At 51.6% G+C, this 21,512-nt stretch overlaps 4 protein-coding genes across 4 annotated transcripts, besides 1 other annotated feature; 3 read left to right on the forward strand and 1 right to left on the reverse strand.

The window, feature by feature from the left end:
- Positions 1-463: 463 nt before the first annotated feature.
- On the forward strand, positions 464-1,552 carry CTRU02_207091 (phosphoribosylaminoimidazole-succinocarboxamide synthase; the record flags this gene model as incomplete). Its single annotated transcript, XM_036719530.1, has 3 exons — positions 464-652; positions 758-917; positions 978-1,552. The coding sequence occupies 3 exons, from the start codon at positions 464-466 to the stop codon at positions 1,550-1,552; spliced, it is 924 nt and encodes a 307-aa protein (XP_036589237.1).
- A 2,477-nt stretch (positions 1,553-4,029) lies between these two features.
- Positions 4,030-4,215: a sequence feature (Protein overlapping with rRNA (CTRU02_207092, KAL0937361.1) was converted to a misc_feature.).
- A 1,469-nt stretch (positions 4,216-5,684) lies between these two features.
- Positions 5,685-7,337, reverse strand: CTRU02_207093 (uncharacterized protein; the record flags this gene model as incomplete). The annotated part of the gene is made up of 1 exon (XM_036719529.2): positions 5,685-7,337. The coding sequence occupies one exon, from the start codon at positions 7,335-7,337 to the stop codon at positions 5,685-5,687; it is 1,653 nt and encodes a 550-aa protein (XP_036589236.2).
- Positions 7,338-14,750: 7,413 nt separating this feature from the next.
- CTRU02_207094 (uncharacterized protein) lies at positions 14,751-16,139 on the forward strand (the record flags this gene model as incomplete). The annotated part of the gene is made up of 1 exon (XM_036719528.1): positions 14,751-16,139. One exon carries the CDS (start codon positions 14,751-14,753, stop codon positions 16,137-16,139), a length of 1,389 nt encoding a protein of 462 aa, XP_036589235.1.
- Positions 16,140-19,064: 2,925 nt separating this feature from the next.
- On the forward strand, positions 19,065-20,799 carry CTRU02_207095 (uncharacterized protein; the record flags this gene model as incomplete). Its single annotated transcript, XM_036719526.2, has 5 exons — positions 19,065-19,433; positions 19,486-19,568; positions 19,893-20,014; positions 20,206-20,528; positions 20,635-20,799. The coding sequence occupies 5 exons, from the start codon at positions 19,065-19,067 to the stop codon at positions 20,797-20,799; spliced, it is 1,062 nt and encodes a 353-aa protein (XP_036589233.2).
- Positions 20,800-21,512: the final 713 nt, after the last annotated feature.

Below are 21,512 nucleotides of genomic sequence, written 5' to 3' on the forward strand. Positions count from 1 at the left end.
GCAGACAAACCTCAATTTTAATCACGTTTACACGCAATAAGCTCCTCACCACCCCCTAGTGACTAGGCATGATTCAGGCTCCTATATAAAATCCAGAGTGTAGTGGTTAAGCTCAAGCTTTTCAACGGATACATGTGGAGCGGATACACCCGATGGGGAAATTTTTTTTTCAATGCGCTTTTTCGTCACTTGTACCGAGCGGCTGGCTTTTCACTCACATCTCATCCCGAACTCGGCTTCGACCGCTTCCCCCATTGACTCACATTCCCACTCAGTCGTACGGACCACAGGGATTGTAGATATCACTCGAACCGCGTCCGCTTACTAGTCCTTTATTCCCTTTCCTCTCCTTTCTCAGTCACAACAGCTAACGAAAAAGCCTCTTGGCTCTGTGCCCCTCACCACTCACTCACTTTACCCCTCTACCCCTCCAAACCCCACCCACTTTTACACCACCATCATAATGGCGACCGACCGTGTTACCTCCGTCGACCTGACGGGCGTCAAGAAGATCGGCCAGGGCAAGGTCCGTGATGTTTTTGAGGTGGACGAGAAGACGCTGCTCTTCGTCGCCTCCGACAGAGTGTCCGCTTTCGATGTCGTCATGAAAAACGGCATCCCCGACAAGGGCGCCATCCTCACCCACGCCTCGGTAAAGACCGTCCCCGTCCGCTCACTTGCAGTGCAGCGCTTCCCCAAGTTCAGCCTTCTTTTCTGCAGAATGCCGAATTGCTGACCACAAAAAAACCTTCTCCAGGCCCACTGGTTCAAGGTGCTGACGGACCGAGTCCCCGGCCTCAAGACCCACTTCATCACCCTCGACCCCCCGGCCGGCCTTCCCGCCGCCGACGCCGCTCTCATCAAGCACCGCGCCATGCAGGTCCGCCGCCTCAAGGTTGTCCCTCTCGAGGCCATCGGTATGTCTTAATCGTACCCTCAGAAATTTAAAATGTTGAAGTTCTAACAATCTACCCCAGTCCGCGGCTATATCACCGGCTCCGCCTGGAACGAGTACAAGTCCAAGGGCACCGTCCACGGCATCAAGGTGCCCGAGGGCATGCAGCAATCCCAGGCCTTCCCCACGCCTCTCTACACGCCCAGCACCAAGGCCGAGCAGGGCGAGCACGACGAGAACATCCACCCGGACGAGGCCGTCAAGCTCGTCGGCGAAAAGTACGCCAAGCGCGTCGAGGAGCTCTCGCTGCAGCTCTACACCGCCGCCCGCGACTACGCAAAGGAGCGCGGCATCATCCTCGCCGACACCAAGTTCGAGTTCGGCGTCGACCCGGACACCGACGAGATCATCCTCGTCGACGAGGTCCTCACCCCCGACAGCAGCCGTTACTGGCCCGCCGACAAGTACGAGATCGGCCGCGACCAGGAGAGCTTCGACAAGCAGTTCATCCGCAACTGGCTCATTGAGAACGGCCTCAAGGGCAAGGAGGGCGTCACGCTCCCCGAGGAGATTTGCCTTGCTACTGCGGAGAAGTACAAGGAGGTGTTTTTCAAGTTGGTCGGTAAGAGCTTTGACGAGGTTGTTGCGCAGGCGTAGGCTTTGGTGACGGTGGAAAAAAACGAAAAAGAAATCTTTGGTTAAATGGGTGTCGTTGGGTACTAGCGGGTAGATCTTGGGTCCCCGGAGATGAGACACACAAAATATAGAAAGGAATCTAAAATATTAAAGTTGAATTATCTTGAGGTTGATGGTGATGAGCTGCCTTTGCATTTGCTAATGTCCCTTGCGTTTACTCGGGATTTACACTGATGATGTGATTTATAATTCGCAAGATCTATAAGAAAGAGATGTCTGGATCATGTGAAAGTGTTTGGCAAGCTGCCTATCAGTCATGAAGACGCCGAGGCATCATACTTGGCCACTGAAGGTGAAACGAGTCCTTCCAAATATTGTCACTCCAAAGTACGTGAAGTTTTAAGTGCGTCGGCTGCCCCTTTTCTCACTCATCTCAAACATTATGAGGCACAACGTAACTCATGAGCACAAGTTTACCAGAAAAGCGTGATTTTAGGGTGAAGTTTTTTCCGTAAAGCACTCAAAGCGCATAGACGAGCCTAGCTTCGGGAAGAGTGGCCTTATGCTCAAGAAAACAGATGATTCAACCGTAGTGGTCTTACAACTTCACCTGGTTTTCGTCACTCTTATCTTATTGGCCCTTCTGACTCTGTTGTATTACTTCATTTGAGGTTCCTTGGATACGTAGAGGTACGTTCATGGAGGTATTGACTTGTGTCTGAGTGGAACAGAGCCTGTTGTGTTTATAATCTTCATCCTATCCCAGCACCTCTGCCTTGCGCAACTACGACTTTCTCAGCACAAAGATCGTGGAGTAGACTAGCGACCACCGAAGCACACAAGGCTGACAGGGGACCAGAAGTAGCGTACTGCTCCCTGGGGCATAGTTGATAAAATTACATGATGCTAGACTCACAATGAACGCGCCCGGTCTTCACCTCGGTCACGATTCGTTTCTAACATGTAGTCAGACCAAGCCGGATAAGTGATTACTATAATTGGTGAGGAGGCGCGATTGTGTCGAAACTCCTTCGAGAGCACTTCAGAGCGTATGCGATGATCGGAGCTAGACAAGTTACAAGAGCTCAACTTGAGCCTAGTTTATGAGGAGAGTTGGTTTGAGGTAATGATCAGCTTGAATGAACATATGATAGAGCTCTTTGCATCTCAAATAATTAAATGGTGTCAGTTTTTTTCATAAGAGTAAGCACGGCAGGGAACACAGCAAAAAGCCCCAAGGGGATGTACCGGTTTGACACCGTCTGCGACGAATATCAAGTGAACAGCTTGGAGCGACGTTTATTTCCTGCATTTGAACTTTTCTACTTCAGTTGCCCTTTCAGCCTCAATTAACTGATTTGAAACAACAGAAGTAAGCAAGTATTCATATTGACATGCCGAGGAGTAGTCGCCAACTTGAGGTTGAGCGCCAGTTCGTTGTTCCTCTTTACGAGCGTCCTGCCGAAAGCCTTGCCAACACAGCAGAGGTTAACGGAAGCTTTAAGAAGTAACAGAAGCGACAGAATGTGTTCTTTGATATTAGCATCCCGCTGGAGCTATTGGACTCACACTATGATCAACTTTCTATTCGAACCTTCTTCACATTGACCATTGGTGAAGGGATGGCACCCATTTCTTTTTTTGGAAATCCTAGCCCTTGAGGAACGTCAACGGCCTGATTAAATGGCGAGGCTCACCGCAAATAGCTTACAGAAGCACAAGAAAATTGTGCCACCGGGCTTTGCTGTTTTGATGGCCCTCACTTGGTTTTGAAATTTCTGGCGTGAGGGCTGCCATCACGAAGGGAAAAGTTCGGAGAGTAGCTCTGACTTTGGTCTAAGTTCACTATTATTACTCACAACCGGCAAGAAGCCCCAGCAGACCACACAAATTTGCCAACACCCGTCCTACTATGTAAGAGTAATTAAACAACTCTTCCAGCCTCTATGACAACTGTAGTTGTTGATGGCAAGACTATACCTGCCCCAGATCCATGTAACCCAGATCGATACATCGCCAGAGAGCGATTGCATCACGGGAATAGGCCGAGTTCTTATTGCTACTAACACACCCGGTCGGTTGCCGCGGGGAGCGACCACGAGCATCAGACCTCATCCTTAATCTCCAGCTGATCGCAAGCTTCACCACCAACGAACACATGTGTAACTCTGGTAAACCAAAATGCGTCTCACATATCGTTCACACCCCCTAGTGCACATTTGTGCTTCACCAATGCTCATACCAACCCCTTTCCCGTCATACATCCTTGAGGGAGAGTTCATTTCCCCGGAAACCCCAATTCGGTCACAAGTCTCACTCCCAGCCACATCAAACTTGTGCAGTGAAGCCGCAATCCGTTCAAAGGAAAACAAGTCAGCTCGACAAAGCGTGTAGTCTACAATCTGCCAATTCTGAATCCGCTGTCAGAATAACGTTGCTGCCCCCGGCATCTCGTCAACCCGACACAGTCAAGATAGAGACAAAAGCCTGGCGCAGATTTACCCGCACACTCTCCCCAAGGGTTCATAATGCAAACGAACGTAGGGAATAAGCACATACGACCATACCTTCCAGACAATACGGGATCCCGTCCGCTCTCCCATAGTCAAGCTGGAAAGGGCCGGACTAGTACTCAGGTCGGTGACGACTGGGGAATCCCTGGTGTTGTATGTTTTTTGTTGCATGATTTTTGCTACATTTTGATTTGACGCCTTCAAAAGCTGTAAGTGTGAAGAAACATGAGTTACAGTTTGTTTGCTATTGACGGCTTGTTGGATTGCTGATCGAAGCCTGATCAGCTTCAAAAACTGGGACCGAACCTCCTTGGTCCTCTAATCCCGTTGGCCGCGGAATATCATTACACTTCGGCACTCGTACAGCTTTGGCCAGGGAAGGTTAACCCATTCCAGTCTAGTCCACTAATTCGTTCTTTTAAGTTTGCTCATTGGAACTCAGGAAAGCGCTCGTAGACCTCGTTCTCATCTGCAACACTAGTATGAAGCGTAGATGGCTGAATTGGTGCTCCAATTTTACGTGTCCTACAGCTCAGCCTGATTCCCGGCCAACGGCGCAATCGGTGCCGTGATGCCCCCAGGTAAAGGCTACTACTTACTTGCAATGGGAACAGTCTCGCTTGCATTCAAGTGTCTAGTCCCCTCTGTCATGAGGAATGTATACAGCCCAAGCTGCCCGCAGGGAGGCTGGTCGACATGCCTCCGCGGGTGTTGCGGGCATTCGGGCAGTTCGGTCACAGCCGTTTAATCGTCCGGCCAGTACACATTCCACACGATGGAGGGGCAGCGGCCACACTCAGCAATGAATTATGTCCTATTCTTTCAGAGTCTCTCTACAAATACAAGGCTCCTATCCCCTCAGCATAATTCTTGATATGCTTCCCTTATCAAAAAACAACATCTTTCCTCACAAACTTCCTTGCCCTGTCCGTTCTCCTTCGAAGAAGTCAATCACGTTCAGCTAGTGAACGTAGCAGAACACGGTGATAGTTGAGTCTTCCACCACGCCCTGGAGCACCAGAAGACGAGACGCTTCGTACGGAAATCGTCGGGTCGAAGTCGAGAAAAGCAAAATGAAATGCCGCCAAAACGAAACACAGTATGCCATGCGATGCTGACCATTCATGCCATGCCCGACCGCCAGTTGCCGTGCCCGCCTGCAGAACCAACCATCTCTCGTAAACATTTCTTATTTTTGTTGCAAAGCTCGCCGAATTGTAATGCCAAACATAAAAATTAGTCGTCAAGTCGCGCTTGAGAAAGTCCAACAATGTCTAGAACGAGGGCAATCTAAGTGTGCCCTTTGCCTGCAAGCTAACCTCCTTGTGCCAAAAACCGGCAACGAAGTAGGATTGCAGTTTTTTCCCATACGCAATGTCCATTATTGCTGATGCCACACGACACCCAGGGTACAAAAGGTAAGTGCTCGCAGAGGAAATTTGTGTGCTCGTTGATCTTATTTCATGCGCTCTCACAGGAATTTGTAAGCTGTTGTTTAGTCTCTGTACTGTGCTGTGCCGCCGGTGGATGATAATTAAGCAAGCTTGTCAAGTGCTGTTTGTCCTTGGGCCCATTGAGGCAATCGGAGCAACGCCCGTGGCGACACCTGTCGTTCATTCGTCCAAATCGAAAGGGAAGATCTAATGCCGTCCAACCTGACTGTTGCTGGCACGGCTACGCTCATCATCCTCTTCCATAACATCACTAAGGCGCGTCGGGTGATGATGTCTGGGAACGGTCTCCCAGCCCGGAGCGGCGTAACCCGCGCCAGAGTAGTCTTGATTCACTTGAGATTGCTGGCCGCCGGCCGAGGTGGTCGGGGTTTGTAAGTAGCCGGCGCTAGGAGGGTTGGTCGCGGGAGTCTCATACTCTTCTAGACCTTCGTCAGAAACTGGGGAAGGCGGTGCAATGAAGGGAACCTTGTTTCCATGGGAATCGCGAATAAACTGGCCCTGTCCATCAATAGCGTACTCACCTTCACTGTAACCGCCTTCAGAGCCAGCACCTGTGTAGGTCACACCTTCCTGCCCTGCCCCGCCAGACTGGTAAAAGTTGCCAGGGCTCGAACTGGCGGGCGGGTTAGCAGGCGCCTGGGGGTAGTCGCCCGTGTAGCCGGCCTGCTGGCCGGTGTAGTCGGACTGGTAACCGCGCTGCTCGCGAGAGCTGCCGTGACGGCTCGGAACGCCTTGCGTCATGGGGACGACCTGGACGCCGCCGACAATAGTGGGCTGGCCGCTCTGCAGCGACTGGGTTCGCTCACGTTCTTCGTGCTCACGGCGTCCGAGTTCCTCCCAGGCGCGGCGTGCCTCCTCCTTGGAGATCTGAAGCTCCTTCCTCATCTCCTTGACGCGTTCATCGTTAGCAGAAGTTTGGCGTTCCTTCTGGATAGCGGCCTGGACAGCGTTTTCTCTAGCACGTCTTTCCTCTTCAAGGGCTCGCTCCAGCATGGCATTGACTTCCTGAGATCGCTCTAGTTCGGCTCTGGTCTCGAAGAACCAGCGCTGGAATTTGCGCTCCGAACTAGCGCGAAGGCGTTGGAGCTCAACAACTGCGTGGAAAAGGTTGGCACCGGCAGCGGTAAGATCAGTTACCTGGCGAGAGAGGGCCTGGTTAACAGGGTCGCGGTCAATATCCTGGTTGTTCTGCTCAAGACGTCTGATCCAAAAGCTAGTGAGGCCCTCCCAGTGGGCAGACAAGGTCTCCCAGCGTTCGAATGCATGGGGGAATGAATTCCTGGGTCGGGAACCAGCAGTGATGCTTGACTCCTGGCCTCCCTGGGTGATGGAAGTCGAAGGCTGCTGAGTTGTGCTGGCCTGGGGGGCGGTGCTATACTGTTGCTGGGCGGCCTGCGAAGTCGATGACGCGCGGGCTGGTCGAGTCTGGGTCTGTGATGTGGTGGGCTGGCGGGAGCTCCCTCCCGCAACAGGCCGGGATTGTGGGGTATCGGTGGCTCCGGTGCGCCGTTGAGAGGTGGGGGGGTCCTGTTGAGGTACGTTGGCAGCGCCAGTAGCGGCGGCGGCGGTGGCGGCAGCTCGGCGCTCCGCATTCCGTCTTTGGGTCTCCTCCAATAAACGAGCTTCCTGTTCAGCTCGTTGTCTCTCCACCTGCATCTGCTCCTGCTCAGCTCTCTGTCGGGCGGCCTCTCTGGCAGCTCGCTCCTGCATGATCATTCTAGGACCACGAATGCCGGACGGCGAACTGGTTGGATTGGGTGCGCCAGTCGGACGCTGGCGAGTCGACGTGGACGCATTGCCATTGGACGCGGCGGTGCCGCCTCCGATAAGGTCAGCCATGGATGCGCCTTCCTCGATCTCGTCGGGCGTGAACGGGTGGGGCTGTCGGAGTGCTTCCTCAAGGGCGAAGAGGATGGCGCTGCGGGTGTTTCTGGAGACGCGGTGAGGGCGGTGAGACTCACGTCTTTTAGTGGGAGAGGAGGATGATCTATCTCGGTATGACGGGGCTTCGTCTGAGGACTCTTCGTTCAAGTCCTCACTCAGATCCTGTGAGAGGACTCTTCGGGCACGCGAGTTTCGTCTGTCTTCGTGAGCCACCAGTGGGGGATAGTTGTAGTTGAGCGTAGGTGCTGGCGCAAGGGCTGGTGCGGGGGCAGATGCAGTCGCAAGTTGCGGTTTGGGACTGAAACCAAGCGAAGCGGCTTCAATGTGCACTTGGCGCGTTGACTGGGGCGTGGGACTCGGGGTCGCTTCGAATCGTGGAGTACGACGAAGAGTGCGATGGGATGAAGCGGGAGTGGACGGTCTCTCAGCTGGATCTGGGGTGTTGGTTCGCGCTTGCCTCCGCTGCTGCTGGCGCTGGGAAGGGGTCGTGAGTTCGTGAATTTCGTGACGGTCGTTAGAGGGCGTGATGGGAGTGGGATTCGTCAACTTTGCGACGTTGGCCAGGTCACTTCTATGACCTGGAGTGGACAAGGTGAAAATCTCACCACCCAGGTGGTGATTAGGAGTTGTCAACGTGTATGACAACGCAGGTGAGTACTAGAGAAAATCTGTGAGACGCTGATCGAGGAGTTAGCAAGTACCGAAGGGTGGCACCCCGTGTTGGTGTGGGCTTGTCGGGGGGTAACACTGAGAAGGGGGGGGAAAATAAAATAAAAATAGGTGAGGCTGGAGGGAACATGGGGACAACTCACATAGTTGGGTGGTATTCCTGATAATGGAGTACAGATACCACACTCAAAAAAGTGAATTAATGAAGGCGGTCTGCGCAAGCGGGCAGGATGCTGCTCAACAGAGAAGAACTGAAAACCGGAGATGTAAGGATCCTTTGGTAAATTGCAAGGAATAAGGTGATGAGAGTATGTTGCCCAGCTAGCAGAAGGTCGTAGCGGAGGAAAATGGGAGAGGTTGGCGTCAGATAGAAAAAAGAGGTGGCTAGGCGAAAAGGCGGCTTTGGGGGCGACCAGCGGGAAACGAGCGGAAGATTGGTCGAAGCGCGCCTGTGGGAGGATAAAGCGGAAAGCAGATACCAATTGATGATGTCGTGTGTAAATAGATAGAACCGATTGGACCTGCAATTGTTGAAACAGCCACTGCAAAGTGACCACTGGCTTTTTTGGTTGCTGCTCCGATTATCGCTTGTTATTGTCGCGACGCAGATTTTTGGTGGTTGAGTGAACAGAGTTGGGTGAAGATGCGTGAGAGGGAAAACGCGTTGCCAAAGTAGGAAGGAACACCTGCAAATTGCGCGTGGGGGAAAAAGAAAAAGAAAAGCACAAAAATGAATGCGCTATTGTTTTTCTCAGTGATGCTGTCTTGCCGTGAGAATTAAAATAAAGTAAAAAAATCCTCAAGCAAAGGCAGGTGTGGTCAATTAGGGAAATAAGCACTTTCCCAGGTTTACACACCTTCCTTCAGTTTCAGTCAACTCCAAAAAATGAAGGAAGTAGAGGGCATCACGTAGGAAACCCCAAATGATGGAAGATACGACAACCTAAAGAGGGAGGGGCGGGATTGGACTTGCACCTGCTTTGGACTGGGCCTCGAAGGTTGGGGGATGCTCGGGTTCTGGCAGCTGCTGCACCATCCACAGGAGCTTTTCTTAGTGGACAGCCAACACTGCACAGCAGAATAACCTGAAGAGCCCAACAAACCAGCCAAGCGACCTAGGAAGAACGCCTTCCAACTTCCACCTCACCTCGAAATGGTTGTGTTGTGTCCCGATCTTGTCTCGGGTTGCCCTGGGAGGTGCTCGTCCTCCACAACCACGGCAATAGAGTCAGTGCCGTACAGGAGAACGGTAGCACCGGACTGGACCGGTTGGTGGACGCTACTTTGTTATCTTGAGCCAACACGGACGGACCTATGGCAGCTCACCCAGCAACACCTCCGCCATCCGACCTTGTCACAATGATATTGTCAAGGTCATTGACGGGTGAATTGATGGGAGGGCTCAGAGTCGCGCGAGAGAGAGAGTATTGTCGAGGTTGGTAAGATGGCAAGATCAGGGTCCTGGTAGGATGGTTATGATGCAAGTATTTTCACCAGACGAGAGAGAGCAGGGCAGAAACAACGGGGACGTGGATGGGGATACCCATGGATGGGACGGGTGACGGGTTTTAATTGTTTCGGCAGGGTACTGGCACCGTCCCCAACCCATCATCTCGCGTCGTGTATTATTACAATGGCGGAGCATCTTACCTGGCCTTGTGTGAAGGTCGGTGGTCGGCAGCTTGGATACGGCAGGTCAATGGAAAGGGGAGCCGTCCCAGAGCTCGTCAAATCACGGCCTGCAGCAAATTTGCAGCGTCTTGCAGCTCGCCGACAAGGGACAACACGTACATTTAGATGCGCGCCATGTGGATCAACGAGCTGGTTCCTCTTGCGCCGCCAACTGCAGAGCTGGCTCGAAAAAAAAAGACTGCTGCTGCATCTGACGGGATCGAGAGGTCTTATCAGCGTTGTGTTAAGTCTGTTCGGTGCATGGCTCTCCCAGACATAGTTGCCATTGCGCGCATGGGAATCGTAGTTACACAGACCAGCTTACCACGGCAGGTGAAATCATCTATCTGCCAATCGAGGCCATGCGTGAGCTGTCCAGGAACATCCCTCTAGCTCCAAAGGAAATCCCTTTGGCAAAGAGACTCGGCGCAAGATGAGCTGACACTCGTCCGCCAGGCATTGGGTTCCAATTAGGACGGATAGGCTGGCTGGCGACCTGAAAGTGCGACCAAGGAGGAAATTGGAGCTGCTCGCCTCACCTGTTCTGTGGTCCATTGACTGATGAGCCGTGACAGGGGAGAGGCCTGCTTCTTTGAACAAGTAAGCCAGTGGAAAAAATGGGGTGGCTGGGGATGGTGGTGGATGTGTGAGCCGTAGTTGCGACGGCATGGATCTGGGTGTGGGCGGAAGCCAGCCCGGCCGGAGCAGGAGAGAAAACACAGAGCACAAAGCCCAGCCATTTCCACAATTCCCACAATCTGTTTGGTTGGAATCGGCCGAGCCTGCATTGGCTCCGACCGCAATCGCGAATCTGGACGTAGACAAGGCGCATTCTCACTCGCCCATGATGCGATGAAATGAGAAGATTGCAGGCGGTGAGAGTGAGAGTGAAGGTGAGAAAGGTGTGTGTGAGTGTGAGTTGTCACTGCGTAGTGACGAAAGCCCGCCCGCAGTCGCCAATCACCCGCAAGTTGGCCCTCCCCCCTTCTTCAGCGATCCCGATGGACTGGTTTGCGCCCAGGAAGCCCCCGTCTTGAGCACTAGCCAGGAAGGGTCCAATGGTTGAGGGCAATCAGCGGGGGTGAGTGGGATGTCATACGTATCTGGTCTTGGACTGAGTGAGTCCTCAAGACTGTGATGTGAGAGGAGTTACCAAAGGTTATCGGGGGGCTGGCTCCCGTGGTTCAGATTATACTGACCAGGCAGTATTCGTACATATTAGAATGTCATCTTTACATCATGTAGGGTCTAATGTAGGTCATCCACGCCAGGCAAGGCATTTGGTATACTGCGCGACCTGCATAGGGGCGCTCATCCGTCTCTCCTGTTTCCGCCTCCCGGCATGCCAGATGCCGGCTGCATAGTACAACGGACTGGCATAGAAGACGAAGGGACGATATCGAAGAAAATGAAAAGCGGCAAAACACATCAAAGACAGGCGCACAGATCTCTGTCTCTCAGCTTTGACTATCAAGGCGTACTTGGGTGACAAAGCCGTATAGAATAATCAAGCAAACCATGACCCCAACCCTCGACCTTTCCCAAGCTTTCACCCAACCCTCTCAGCACAGACTAGCTCCTTCTCATTGTGAGAGAAAAAAAAAAAAAAAAAAAAAGCCCGGACCTGCCAGTTCAAGGGGGGCCCCGTGCTGATGTGGAAGCTTTGGGTGTCAAATTTGGAAAGAACGGGTCGCTCCCGACGAGTGCCCCCTGTCCCTTGAACAGGTCTTCTGAGCCAATCAGAGTCCGCAATGGGCCACACTGTCCATTAAGCTCACAATCACCGCGTGTGTCTGAACCACATACATCACCTTTTGACACTGAAGCATTTTACCAAGTTTACGACTCCTCTTTCTGCCATGCGTCAACGAAACAATAAGCCTCATGTTTGATTTGGGGGCCAACATTTTGGGGGCCAAGGATCACGATTCTTCGAGTTCAACGATGCGCCGACTAATTACCCAAAAAATGAAGATTTACATCCAGCATCCAGGTCAATCCCTTCTCGGCGCATCTGGTCAACACTGCCAGCGGGCACAAGCAGGCACCCTGTTTGGGGAGCCGTACTAAGAAAATCTTTCAGGTCCCAGATGAAGATACCCCTCCAATGAGGGCTTCCGGGCTACTTCGACCGATGTCTTCAGATACTACCAGGCAGACAGACAGGGCCCGTCTTCTCTTCCGATGGCCTTGCCGTCAAACACACTGTTGAATCCAAAAGCTGAAGCGTCTTAATGTTTGAATACGTACTGCCATAATTTCCTGACGATCGGCGATCTGACTTCAGTCCGCCCTTTCTTCACAAGGAATACACAGTGGCATGGGAGGGCAGCGCGCCGACAACCACCGCCTATGAGCCATTATGAGGGCTTTCAGTGACCACAGCTTACCCCGCAGCTCAATATAATCTGCGTTGAATGGGATAACTTGTCTGAGGTATCCCTTTGCGCATGCGGTCTTCCAGTTATTCCGGCTCGACAAGCTGCGTACTCGTATGAAACAAGCGGAAGGAAAAACACCAATGGTGAAGGATCACAGGGAGAAATCAGGAGTTTGGTCCCTAGGGGACCTCAAGGACCCTAAAAACCTAAAAGGGGGCTCATCTCGATCGCTCCCTCAGCCCAAAGGACTGAGAACACGATGTTGCAATTTGGGGTCAATCTCTCAGTCACGGCCAGACTGCAGCCCAAAGCGCATCGAGCGAAAGGATGGTAAAGTTGCTTGCTTCTTCGCGGACTCCCTTGCATGTGGCAGTTCTCCACAGTCTTACGTTGTGGGAGAGCTTACAAAACGCCTCAGAACGCAAACGCATCCCTGGCTCGCAAAAGCTAAGTAGGACTCTAAGTATGCCAGGGGCGATCATCCCCTGTCGATCGGCCGGTTCGGCTCATCCCCCTCATCGAATTGTCTGGTCAACGAACCGAAGAAACCGCCATCTTGCATGGGAAAGCGCTTTGGAAGGGACCGTTTATTCTCGATACCCTGAACCGCTTGTCATCCTAGCTTTGGATGATCTCCCGCGTCTCAAAGACTGGGAATATGGCCATCAGGAAGTGTGCTTGCATGCTAGACCTGTTGAACATACGCTGACACCCACTGAACATCGTTCTTATTGCACTATGCACGAAGAGTATTTACCGATAAATGTCATCAATTTTTATGGTGTATGCTTGTAAAAGCGCCTTCGACGGTAGGAGGCGTATGGCAAACGGCATGACGTAAAAGGGAAATTGATGAGGCTCCTGCCCCTGTCAAGGCTTTTCCACGTTTGCAACACTCAATCTCAGCCATGCCTCTTCGGCTCAGTCTGCGTTTGTACGGTATCCGTAATCCGATCGATCGAACCACGCATCAGCTGTCCTGTCATCCGGTGGCGGCCGTTGCTCTGGTACGCCGCATATCTGCGCATTGCAATAGCCGGCAGTATCAAAACATGGGGGCCGCAGAATAAGATTGCCACCAAACAAACAGAACCAAGGGAACGTGCTTTCCGTCATTTACCGTTGTGGCCACTGAAAGGGCTTACCCGTTCTCCAGCCGGTGTCTAGAAAGGAGAGCCACCGCAAAACGGTGATCTATACATTAGGAACAAGATCGAGATCTCGCTTGAGGCTGAAGAGGGGAAGCCCCCCTGTCTTGGGCAGGGCCCTTGTGACAGCTGGTGCTGAGTCCGTCTTTATGATTCGGAGCGAAACAACCACGCCACTCACTAATACCACCTGTTTACTGCTCTGTCGAATTTTCAGCTGTTCGAAAAGAATTCTAATAAGAACATAATGCCCAGAATCCATCATCACACAGGTCCTTTCAGTTGTTTGTTTAGCTATTTTTTCCAATTGTGGTTTCGAAATATCGAGCCAGGAAGCTCTGGCAAATCTAGGCCATGCCTTGCACATTTACGCTTGCGCCCTCGCGAGTCGAGGATGGTACCTGACACCACAGTGGCATATTCGGCACAGAGGGCAGTACCCGTCGCCGTGGAAGTAAGACACCGAAGAGGTCGACGCATTCCAGCCGCTGGCTTCCACATGAAAATTTCCCCTCAACTTTCTTGCTTTTTCACTTACCTCTAGCTAGTGCGGCTTCACGTCTAGAAGCTGGCAGCTACAGGGAACCAGAACCGGATGTTTGCAAAAGAAGGGTCTCGATTTTCTTAGTGGAAGATTCGAATCAAACGGCAAGGCTGAGAGCGAAGGCTGATGCTCTCGGCAAGATGTTGTCTTCTTCCCTGCGTAGAATGTCGAATACCGCAGAAAGCATGTTTCCCCCTTCTTACCCGCAGCAGGTCTCTCCGGAAGGAGCAATCGTGATGGCCTCTCTTTTCTGATCGATTCAGGAGATTTTTCTGCTCATCATAAACGACGGACCAACGAGAGTTGCCAAAAGCGCGTTTGTAACTACATTACGGGAGCTTCAGCAATGTAGATACCCAAGTCATACCCTTTTGAGGCAGCTCTGCATTCCGTGGGGACGGAACTCGCCAGCAGGCAGCGTGCCATTCCTCGAGAGCCGTCGAGGCCCTCAGCTTCCGACGTCTACCGACTCCGCACAATACACCGGGCACTTTCTCCGACTCGCTTACGGATCCAATTAGTCTTAGTGCCGTTCGATCCCGAGTGTATGTAGTGGATGAGGGATGTCCCCTAAGTGAGGAATGTCTGAGAATTGCAGGGGATGGTCTGGTTGTCATAATCAGCCACCAAGTGGATCCAAGCTCACGGCGAGGCACAGAGGATGGAGACCAAGACAACATGCTGCATATTTTGTTCTGCTGTTGTTGTTGGTCGTTTGGTTTGAAAGGCATCTGATTCGTGTTGATGGAGGGCCATGACGATGAGGCATACATAAGTTTAATTGTGGCAGGGAGACATCCTCCAACGGGGCCATTGACGATTTGTGCATATATCATTGCCTCCCCCTTGCCCAACCTCTGGTTCTCTGGCCAATAACTCTTCCGTGGTGTCAGTATACTAGAGCTCTGCAGCAAAGCTTTGATTGAAGCCGTCGTTGCGGACGTTGGCCACAGTCATGTCTGTTCCTTCCGAGGACGTGATCAGGTTTGCACAAGAGCTCGACATGACTAAAGCTTCATATCCATCATCTCGGCCTGCGAGCATGGAACGGCAGACAAAGCTTGCCCATCTGAAGCTCGTCTCAAAGTATTACGGCTGCGCCAACTTCTCATATCCTCGACCAGACGGCACTTCGACTCGCAACCCATACAGGCGAGCTGGCCAGGCCTACTCAACAGAGGACCTCAACCAGGACTACAACCCTGACTTGCTGTGCCCCGAGACCCCAACTCGACGAGATCGCACATCAATCGGCTCTCAGAGCTCGGACGGGTCAACACCCAGCCTCATTGACGACCGTACTGACTCTGAAGTCTCACTTGACGACGATTATCAGTATCACGCCTCTGCCTCTCAGCTGTGGGACACCTTTTGGCAAGCCGAGGAAGGCCCAAGCCAAAAGACCCCAGAGAAATCCAAGACTCAGTATCCCGCCTTGATTCCTTCACCACATATTAGAAGAGCCAAGAAGGCGGGCCGCATCAATTACGAGGACTATCCATTACCGCCCCGGCCGGTGGAGTACAACATCAAAGTCAACCACCCAGCCCCTCCTCCCAAAGACGACTCTTTGACGCAGATGCAGCCACAACCAGCCACGAAAGAGGCACAGGCTCCTCTGGAACCTCGAGACTTTGTGGTCTCGGAGGAGTCTCGTCATCCTTTCCCAGGTCCCCGACGCACCGTTCGTGCTGTCCGCTCGTCTTACTGCCTCTTCCCACGCACCCAATCACCGGTGCCGAGCTACCCGCCGCCTCCTCCTCCACGCCTGCCGACTCTTCCAAAAACCAAGAGCTTGCGCAGAGGTCCACGGCCTCCACCAATTCACCTTTACTCTCTGCCCGTCCCAGCTGCAGCTCCCCTGCCTTCTCCCGCTACCGCATCACTTTACACACCTCTGTACTCACCCCCCTTCTCCCCTGTGCCGTCTCTACACACCCGGCCGCACACATCACAGGGGAGCTATATCTCCTCCGTCATCGACTTGGTCCAGCCCCGCTCCGCCCCTCTCCCCTCTGAAATCCCCGAGTCGGACACCCCCCGTGGACCGGAGATGCCGAAGTCCTTCTTTGACTTTGACTCGGACTCGGAGTCAGATGATTCGGAGCCGGAACATGCCATTTCTCGCCTTGTCAAGAACCTGCATATGCGCAACGCCAGCGACACAAGGCGAGGCGCCGCTAAGGCGTCTGCAGCCGCTGACTCTCAGCTGCGGCGTGCGCGTGGCGATGCCGAGCCCGAAAGAGAGGCGGACAGCCAGATGCTGTTCGACAAGCACAAAAGGAGCGCCGCGAGGTTCGGCCGCATGTTTGGACGCGCGGGAGGCAAGCCCTTCAATCTTTGAAGATATGCATGTCCTCCCCTACGGAACATTACGATTGTATCATGGCCCATGAGGGATGGAAACGAAAGTTTAGTCGGCACATGTCCCATTTCTCCGCGAGCGTCAGCGTTTGGCTTCATCTTTTTGAGTTTCTATTCTTTTTCTTTTCTCTTGTCTGTTTGGTTCATATCCTTCTGTCTGTTTTCTATGTTTTTTATTGCTCATGCTTCACGCATTGATGCTTATCATTGTTTATCTGATATTATTATCCTACAAAAGGGAAATGAAAGCAATGGATGGGAGGATTATAGTCAGAGAAAGAGGAGGATGACTAATTTTCCGTAATCTCACGTTTTTAACGGAAAAGCTTGGATGAAAGGGATGATGGGGGGAAGGTGAAAAAAGGAGGTTTGGAAGGGAGGACTGGACTGGATTATTTCACGATTCAGATGGATTCAACGAAGGACGACGACGACATCACGCACAAAACTGGCGAGAGAGAGAGGGAGGGAGAGAGCGGAGGGAGCCATGATGATGCCCTGTTAGGGGTACGAATGAAATGGTTTGGGATGACGAAAAAGAAACAACGGCCTTTGAGCGATTACGACTGCCCTTTTCTGTATGAGCTTACGATACGAACGTACGTGGGCGAGACCGAGGCGGTCGATATACGATGTTTTGCTTGGTTTTGCGTGAGGGGTGGGTCCCGAAGGCTCTTGTCGCGTAGGTAGCTTTTGAGAAATCAAATACGGTAATTTTTGGGAATCACACAAGTGATGGAACTTCCCGTTTTGCCAAGGGGATCATCGTGATCTTTCCTCCCCTTGTGAGTTCCATGTGAAAATTGTGAGAGGTATGGGTTAGGTGTCTTTCCGTGTTTGTTAGTTGTTGCCCCCTCGGAAATCCTGCCGACGAGGGAGAAATGAAGCCTCTTAGGCCGCCTTATCTCCATCCGCGCGCCACTTCAGATTCCTGGCGGGGTCGGAGATAGAAGGGAGCACGTTGCTGGAGCGACAAACCTGTGAGAAGTGAAGTTTTGGCGGCAGGAACGCTGCTGTGGGGAGGAAACTAGAGGCTGGACCGATGACGAGTTTCTGATCCTGAAGTAAGGTTCGCCTAGGAGGAATCAGGCATTCTTTTTTCGAGGTCTGGACTGGGGTCTAGGGATTCGCTTGGTGAGGGATGGTGTAAGCGAGGTTTGAAACGAGCGTGCCTCGTTGACTTAAAAGCATTTGAGCTGTTTCTCTCTTGAGTGATGTCGTCACGTAATGGGAACGTGGAAGGCCGATCAATCGGTGTTCTCGATGATGACGGAGGCGATGCGTTGCGCTGGTGATCGGAATTTCGTGGGTGGATTCTGTGCGTTCCTCGTTTCTGACGTGCGAAACATGTTGGGGATAGGTTTTGGAGTGGGAAGTAATCGTTTGTGATAGTTTCTAGGGTTCCGGGTGTAATCTACGGGATGATTTTGTGCCGAGCTCCCTAGAATATGCCTTCGAGTTGAAGTCGTTGAGTGTTGCTGTTGTCTGGACCAAACGGTCTTCTTTTGGGGATACGGTACTTTGTGTGTGGCTAGTGGGTTGCCAGTCCGTTATTGATACATGAATCTCAAAGCCGTGGTGTTTTGACTATGACAAGACTTTCATGCTGGCGTGTTCTGTTACTGCACCCCGAAATCTTACGGGCTTTGGGTACGGATGTTGCGCATCTTCGGCATATTGGCAAAATCAAGTTCACAGAATCAGTCTGTTCTTTGTACGCTTTGTGTGTCCATGTTCTGACCAGTATTCATAGACAAGCCGATAGTAGAAGAATCACCTACATCTGGATCTACCTAGTGCTGAACACACTCATAAACTTTCTCCCAAGTTTTGGCTGATATTAACTTGGCTGAAGAAGTTTGATTCTCTGTTCTTATAGTACCCGAGAAGCCATTTCGTTCTCCGAATTATACACTGGGTAGTTAGATATTGGAGGATTTGGAACTTTCAACATGATAGCAGTTGGCCTGGGTTCTGGCCTACCTTACCTCACATGGCCGGGATGCAATGACTATTCAGAAATCGTGAGAAGCTTCGAGGTTTCCAAGTGAAGCGCGGTCTACTACCATATGAGGCCTCTTCATTATAATATCCACCACCGCACACCATTTTGTACTTCAGGATCGGCTTGGCCGAAAGGCGTTGCGGCTCATAAAGCGGTACTAAGCCAATAAGGATATCATCTCCCTCACTACATAGGTAGCCCATGCGCGTACATTAAATTCAGCCACTTGGCTGCTGCAATGGTTTATGCTTGACCAGCATTGGTGCATTTACGGTGCGCCAACGTGGCTATGCCTTGCGGCTGGCGCGTGGCGTACCAATCCATTGGTGAAGAAATGATAAAGCCTGTATGTATGCCTAATGATTATTGACCGAGATATCACCCTGCAGCTTCCTAACTCACCAAGAGGGGTTATGTCCCTCACAGCCTCAAGTCTGCCCCTCACTTATGTATTGCTGGACCCAAGTCTATCTCTTTGATATTTGAGCCTGGCTAGACAGACTGAGTCTGAGTCTCTCATTTGACGTACTCAAAGTCTCCGTAAATATTCTTATTCACACTCGCAGCTTCTCATATCTTAGCTCATAGTATTACTTATTGTACCAACTAACAGGTTTGCTCTGGCTGGCGACCATATTTTCTGTCGACTGTTTGCTTCAGCCAACTAAATCTTGCGCAATCACAGTACAAAGTCAATCATGCATTGTTAATCAAACCTGTAATTTTAAAGGACTTCCCGATACTTCATTAACTTAACATGGCCGATAGCGCGGCTGCCAAGGAGCCAAAATCGGGTTGCCTTTCTGTCATTACTTCTTGTTTTCAGCACAAGAAAAGAGCATACCAAGTGACGAAGCTCAAGTCGCACCGAACGAACTGTCAAAAGCGGGAGATGATACGATGCCTCCAACGTCACAAGCCTCGCATGGCTCCAAGTACGAACCAATCCTCGTTTCCAGCGAGTCCACTATCAACCTGTGGTCGGTCGCCTATAAGGAGATTGACGAAGAGACTAAGAACTGGATTGGAGAGTTTGATATGAACTGCGAAGATCGCATCCAGGCCAAGCAGCTGACAATATTGGTGCGGAAGAAGGAGGATTTTTACAAAAGTGAAGAGTCAGGAGTGACGGTCGGCGAGAAAAGGATCCTGTGGAGAGACTATGCAAGCCGAGTTGTGGCAGGGGCGACGACTATCGGGGACATTTCCGTTCAGTTTGCGCCCGCGCCGGCTGCACCCGTCTGGTCGGCCTTGAAGGTGCTTTTGAAAGTAAGCTCCTGGATCCGGACAATTCTGGGAACTTTCTGCTGACAGTCAATAGACCCACGTAGCTCAGTTGGACCAAGTCACTGCCATCCTCGGCTGCGCTGACAGAGTCTTGAGTATAGTTAGACGTGGCCAGGTGTATGAGGTTATCTACGACCTCCGCACCGCAGTAGATCCTTCGGCGGTCGGTTTGAGGGACTCACTTATCAAGCTATATAAGGGATCACTGGAGTTCTTCGCTTTGGCAGCTAAAGAACTGGATGGAGGGTGGCCGAAGAAATTTCTACAGGCACTTACCAACCCCGGCCGAGCTGAGTTGATATTATCTGACCTGTCAAAGTTGGAAGCCGAGGTTTTGAAAGGTGCCGGTTGTTGCGAACGGGAGTGGGCGCTCTCTGTGAACGAAAAACACCAAGAGCTCCTTCAGACTCCTTAAACACCTCTGAGACGGGTTGACAATAGGGTGGGCGAGCTGCTGCAAAGGTTTGAGCAGGCCGAAAGACAAAGGAGTATTGACCATATCAGCAACATCAGCGTCGATAACACACATGTAGTCAAGAGAGATTACAGGACCAAGGAGACCTGTGAGTGGTTAATTTAAGACCCGAGGTTTCTTGGCTGGGAAGAGTCGAGCTATTCCTCTATTCTCTGGCTAAACGGTCAAAGTAAACGGTCAAAGTAAGGAAAACCCCCTCTGCTACCCCAGACACCGCAATATAAGCTTAATTTATTCTTTTTTCATTTGGGGCTGGGAAGTCTTTCCTAACTTCCAAAGTCATTGACCGATACCGAGCCGACCCGAGAGCTCTAGACAATAACGACCGACGTCGTCTTAATTTGGCTAGCGCTTGGTCAACTGCGGCCATGAACGATGAAGGCTTCGCCTATTTCTACTGTGATCGAAACGACTCTGGTCGCAGGAATGCCAAGTCAATCCTCAGTAGTTACATTGTCCAGCTTCTGACCGCCTCGCGTCACCGGGATAAGTGGCACTCACAGCTCCGCCCATTCTGTGGCGCATCTGATGCGACACGTCGGAGCCTCGGGCTATCCGACTGCAAACAGATCGTAACCGAAAATAATTGGAACATATCCTCGGTCCGTTATGATCTTGGATGCGTTGGATGAGTGTGACGAAGATTCGAGGATGGAACTTGCCGGCTTTTTCAGGGAATTGGTTGACCAGGCTCACCGGCCTGTCAAGATCTTCGTATCCAGCCGCCCAGAAATTGAATTCACCGAGATGGTGAAATTGTTCAGTTTCATTCAGATTCGCACTGCCGAGAACATGGGAGACATTAAGAAGTACATCGATGCGGCACCAGAAAAGGCCGTGTCACCCCCGGTTTGGAGTAGAAATGATATCTGAGAAGAAGTCAGAGATGCACCTCTGGAGAAAAGCGACGGATTGTAAGTCACTGCTGAGCTCTCAAACGCTGGCAACCTTTCTTACCCTACGATGTCAAGGTTCAAATGGGTCGAGCTGCAGTGGACGCAGTTGAAAGCACTACACACCGCGACAAGCATAAGAAACCGTCTTGGGGCGCTCCCAAAGGGCCTTGTCAATACATACCAGGAGATTTAATCTCAGCAGGAGGACCACGACCGAATTATTCTGCAAAGGGCAGTCAAATGGTTTAAGTGCGCTCAGAAGCCGTTGACAATAAAGTTTCTACTTCAAGCCGTTCGAATCACCTTCTCCGAGAAACAGGACACTACATTCGTCCTCAAAATTGACAAAGAGACTTTACAAGAGTCAAGCCTGACCGCCATGTGCCACCATTTGATCGTGATGGATCCCCTCCGGCGGTTGTGGAAGTTTTCACACGCATCCGTCGCAGAATTCTTTGAGTCAGACGAGCACAGAGAATGGATCAGCAACGCCGAACAAGAAATCGGCTTTCCTGTAGCTGAGATGGAAAAGTTGACGATGACACCCGAAGAAGAAAGGCTAGACCGTCGGTATAAAGCTTACATGGATACTCGGTACCATTTCAAGTTGCTTCGTGGTGCGGATGTCACATACACAAGCCTGAAGCTATACATCCTAAAGGAATTAGTGTTATAAACAGGGGTTTTCCC

Source organism: Colletotrichum truncatum, assembly GCF_014235925.2.
Source record: "Colletotrichum truncatum strain CMES1059 chromosome Unknown Contig_0004, whole genome shotgun sequence".
Classification (NCBI taxonomy): domain Eukaryota; kingdom Fungi; phylum Ascomycota; class Sordariomycetes; order Glomerellales; family Glomerellaceae; genus Colletotrichum; species Colletotrichum truncatum.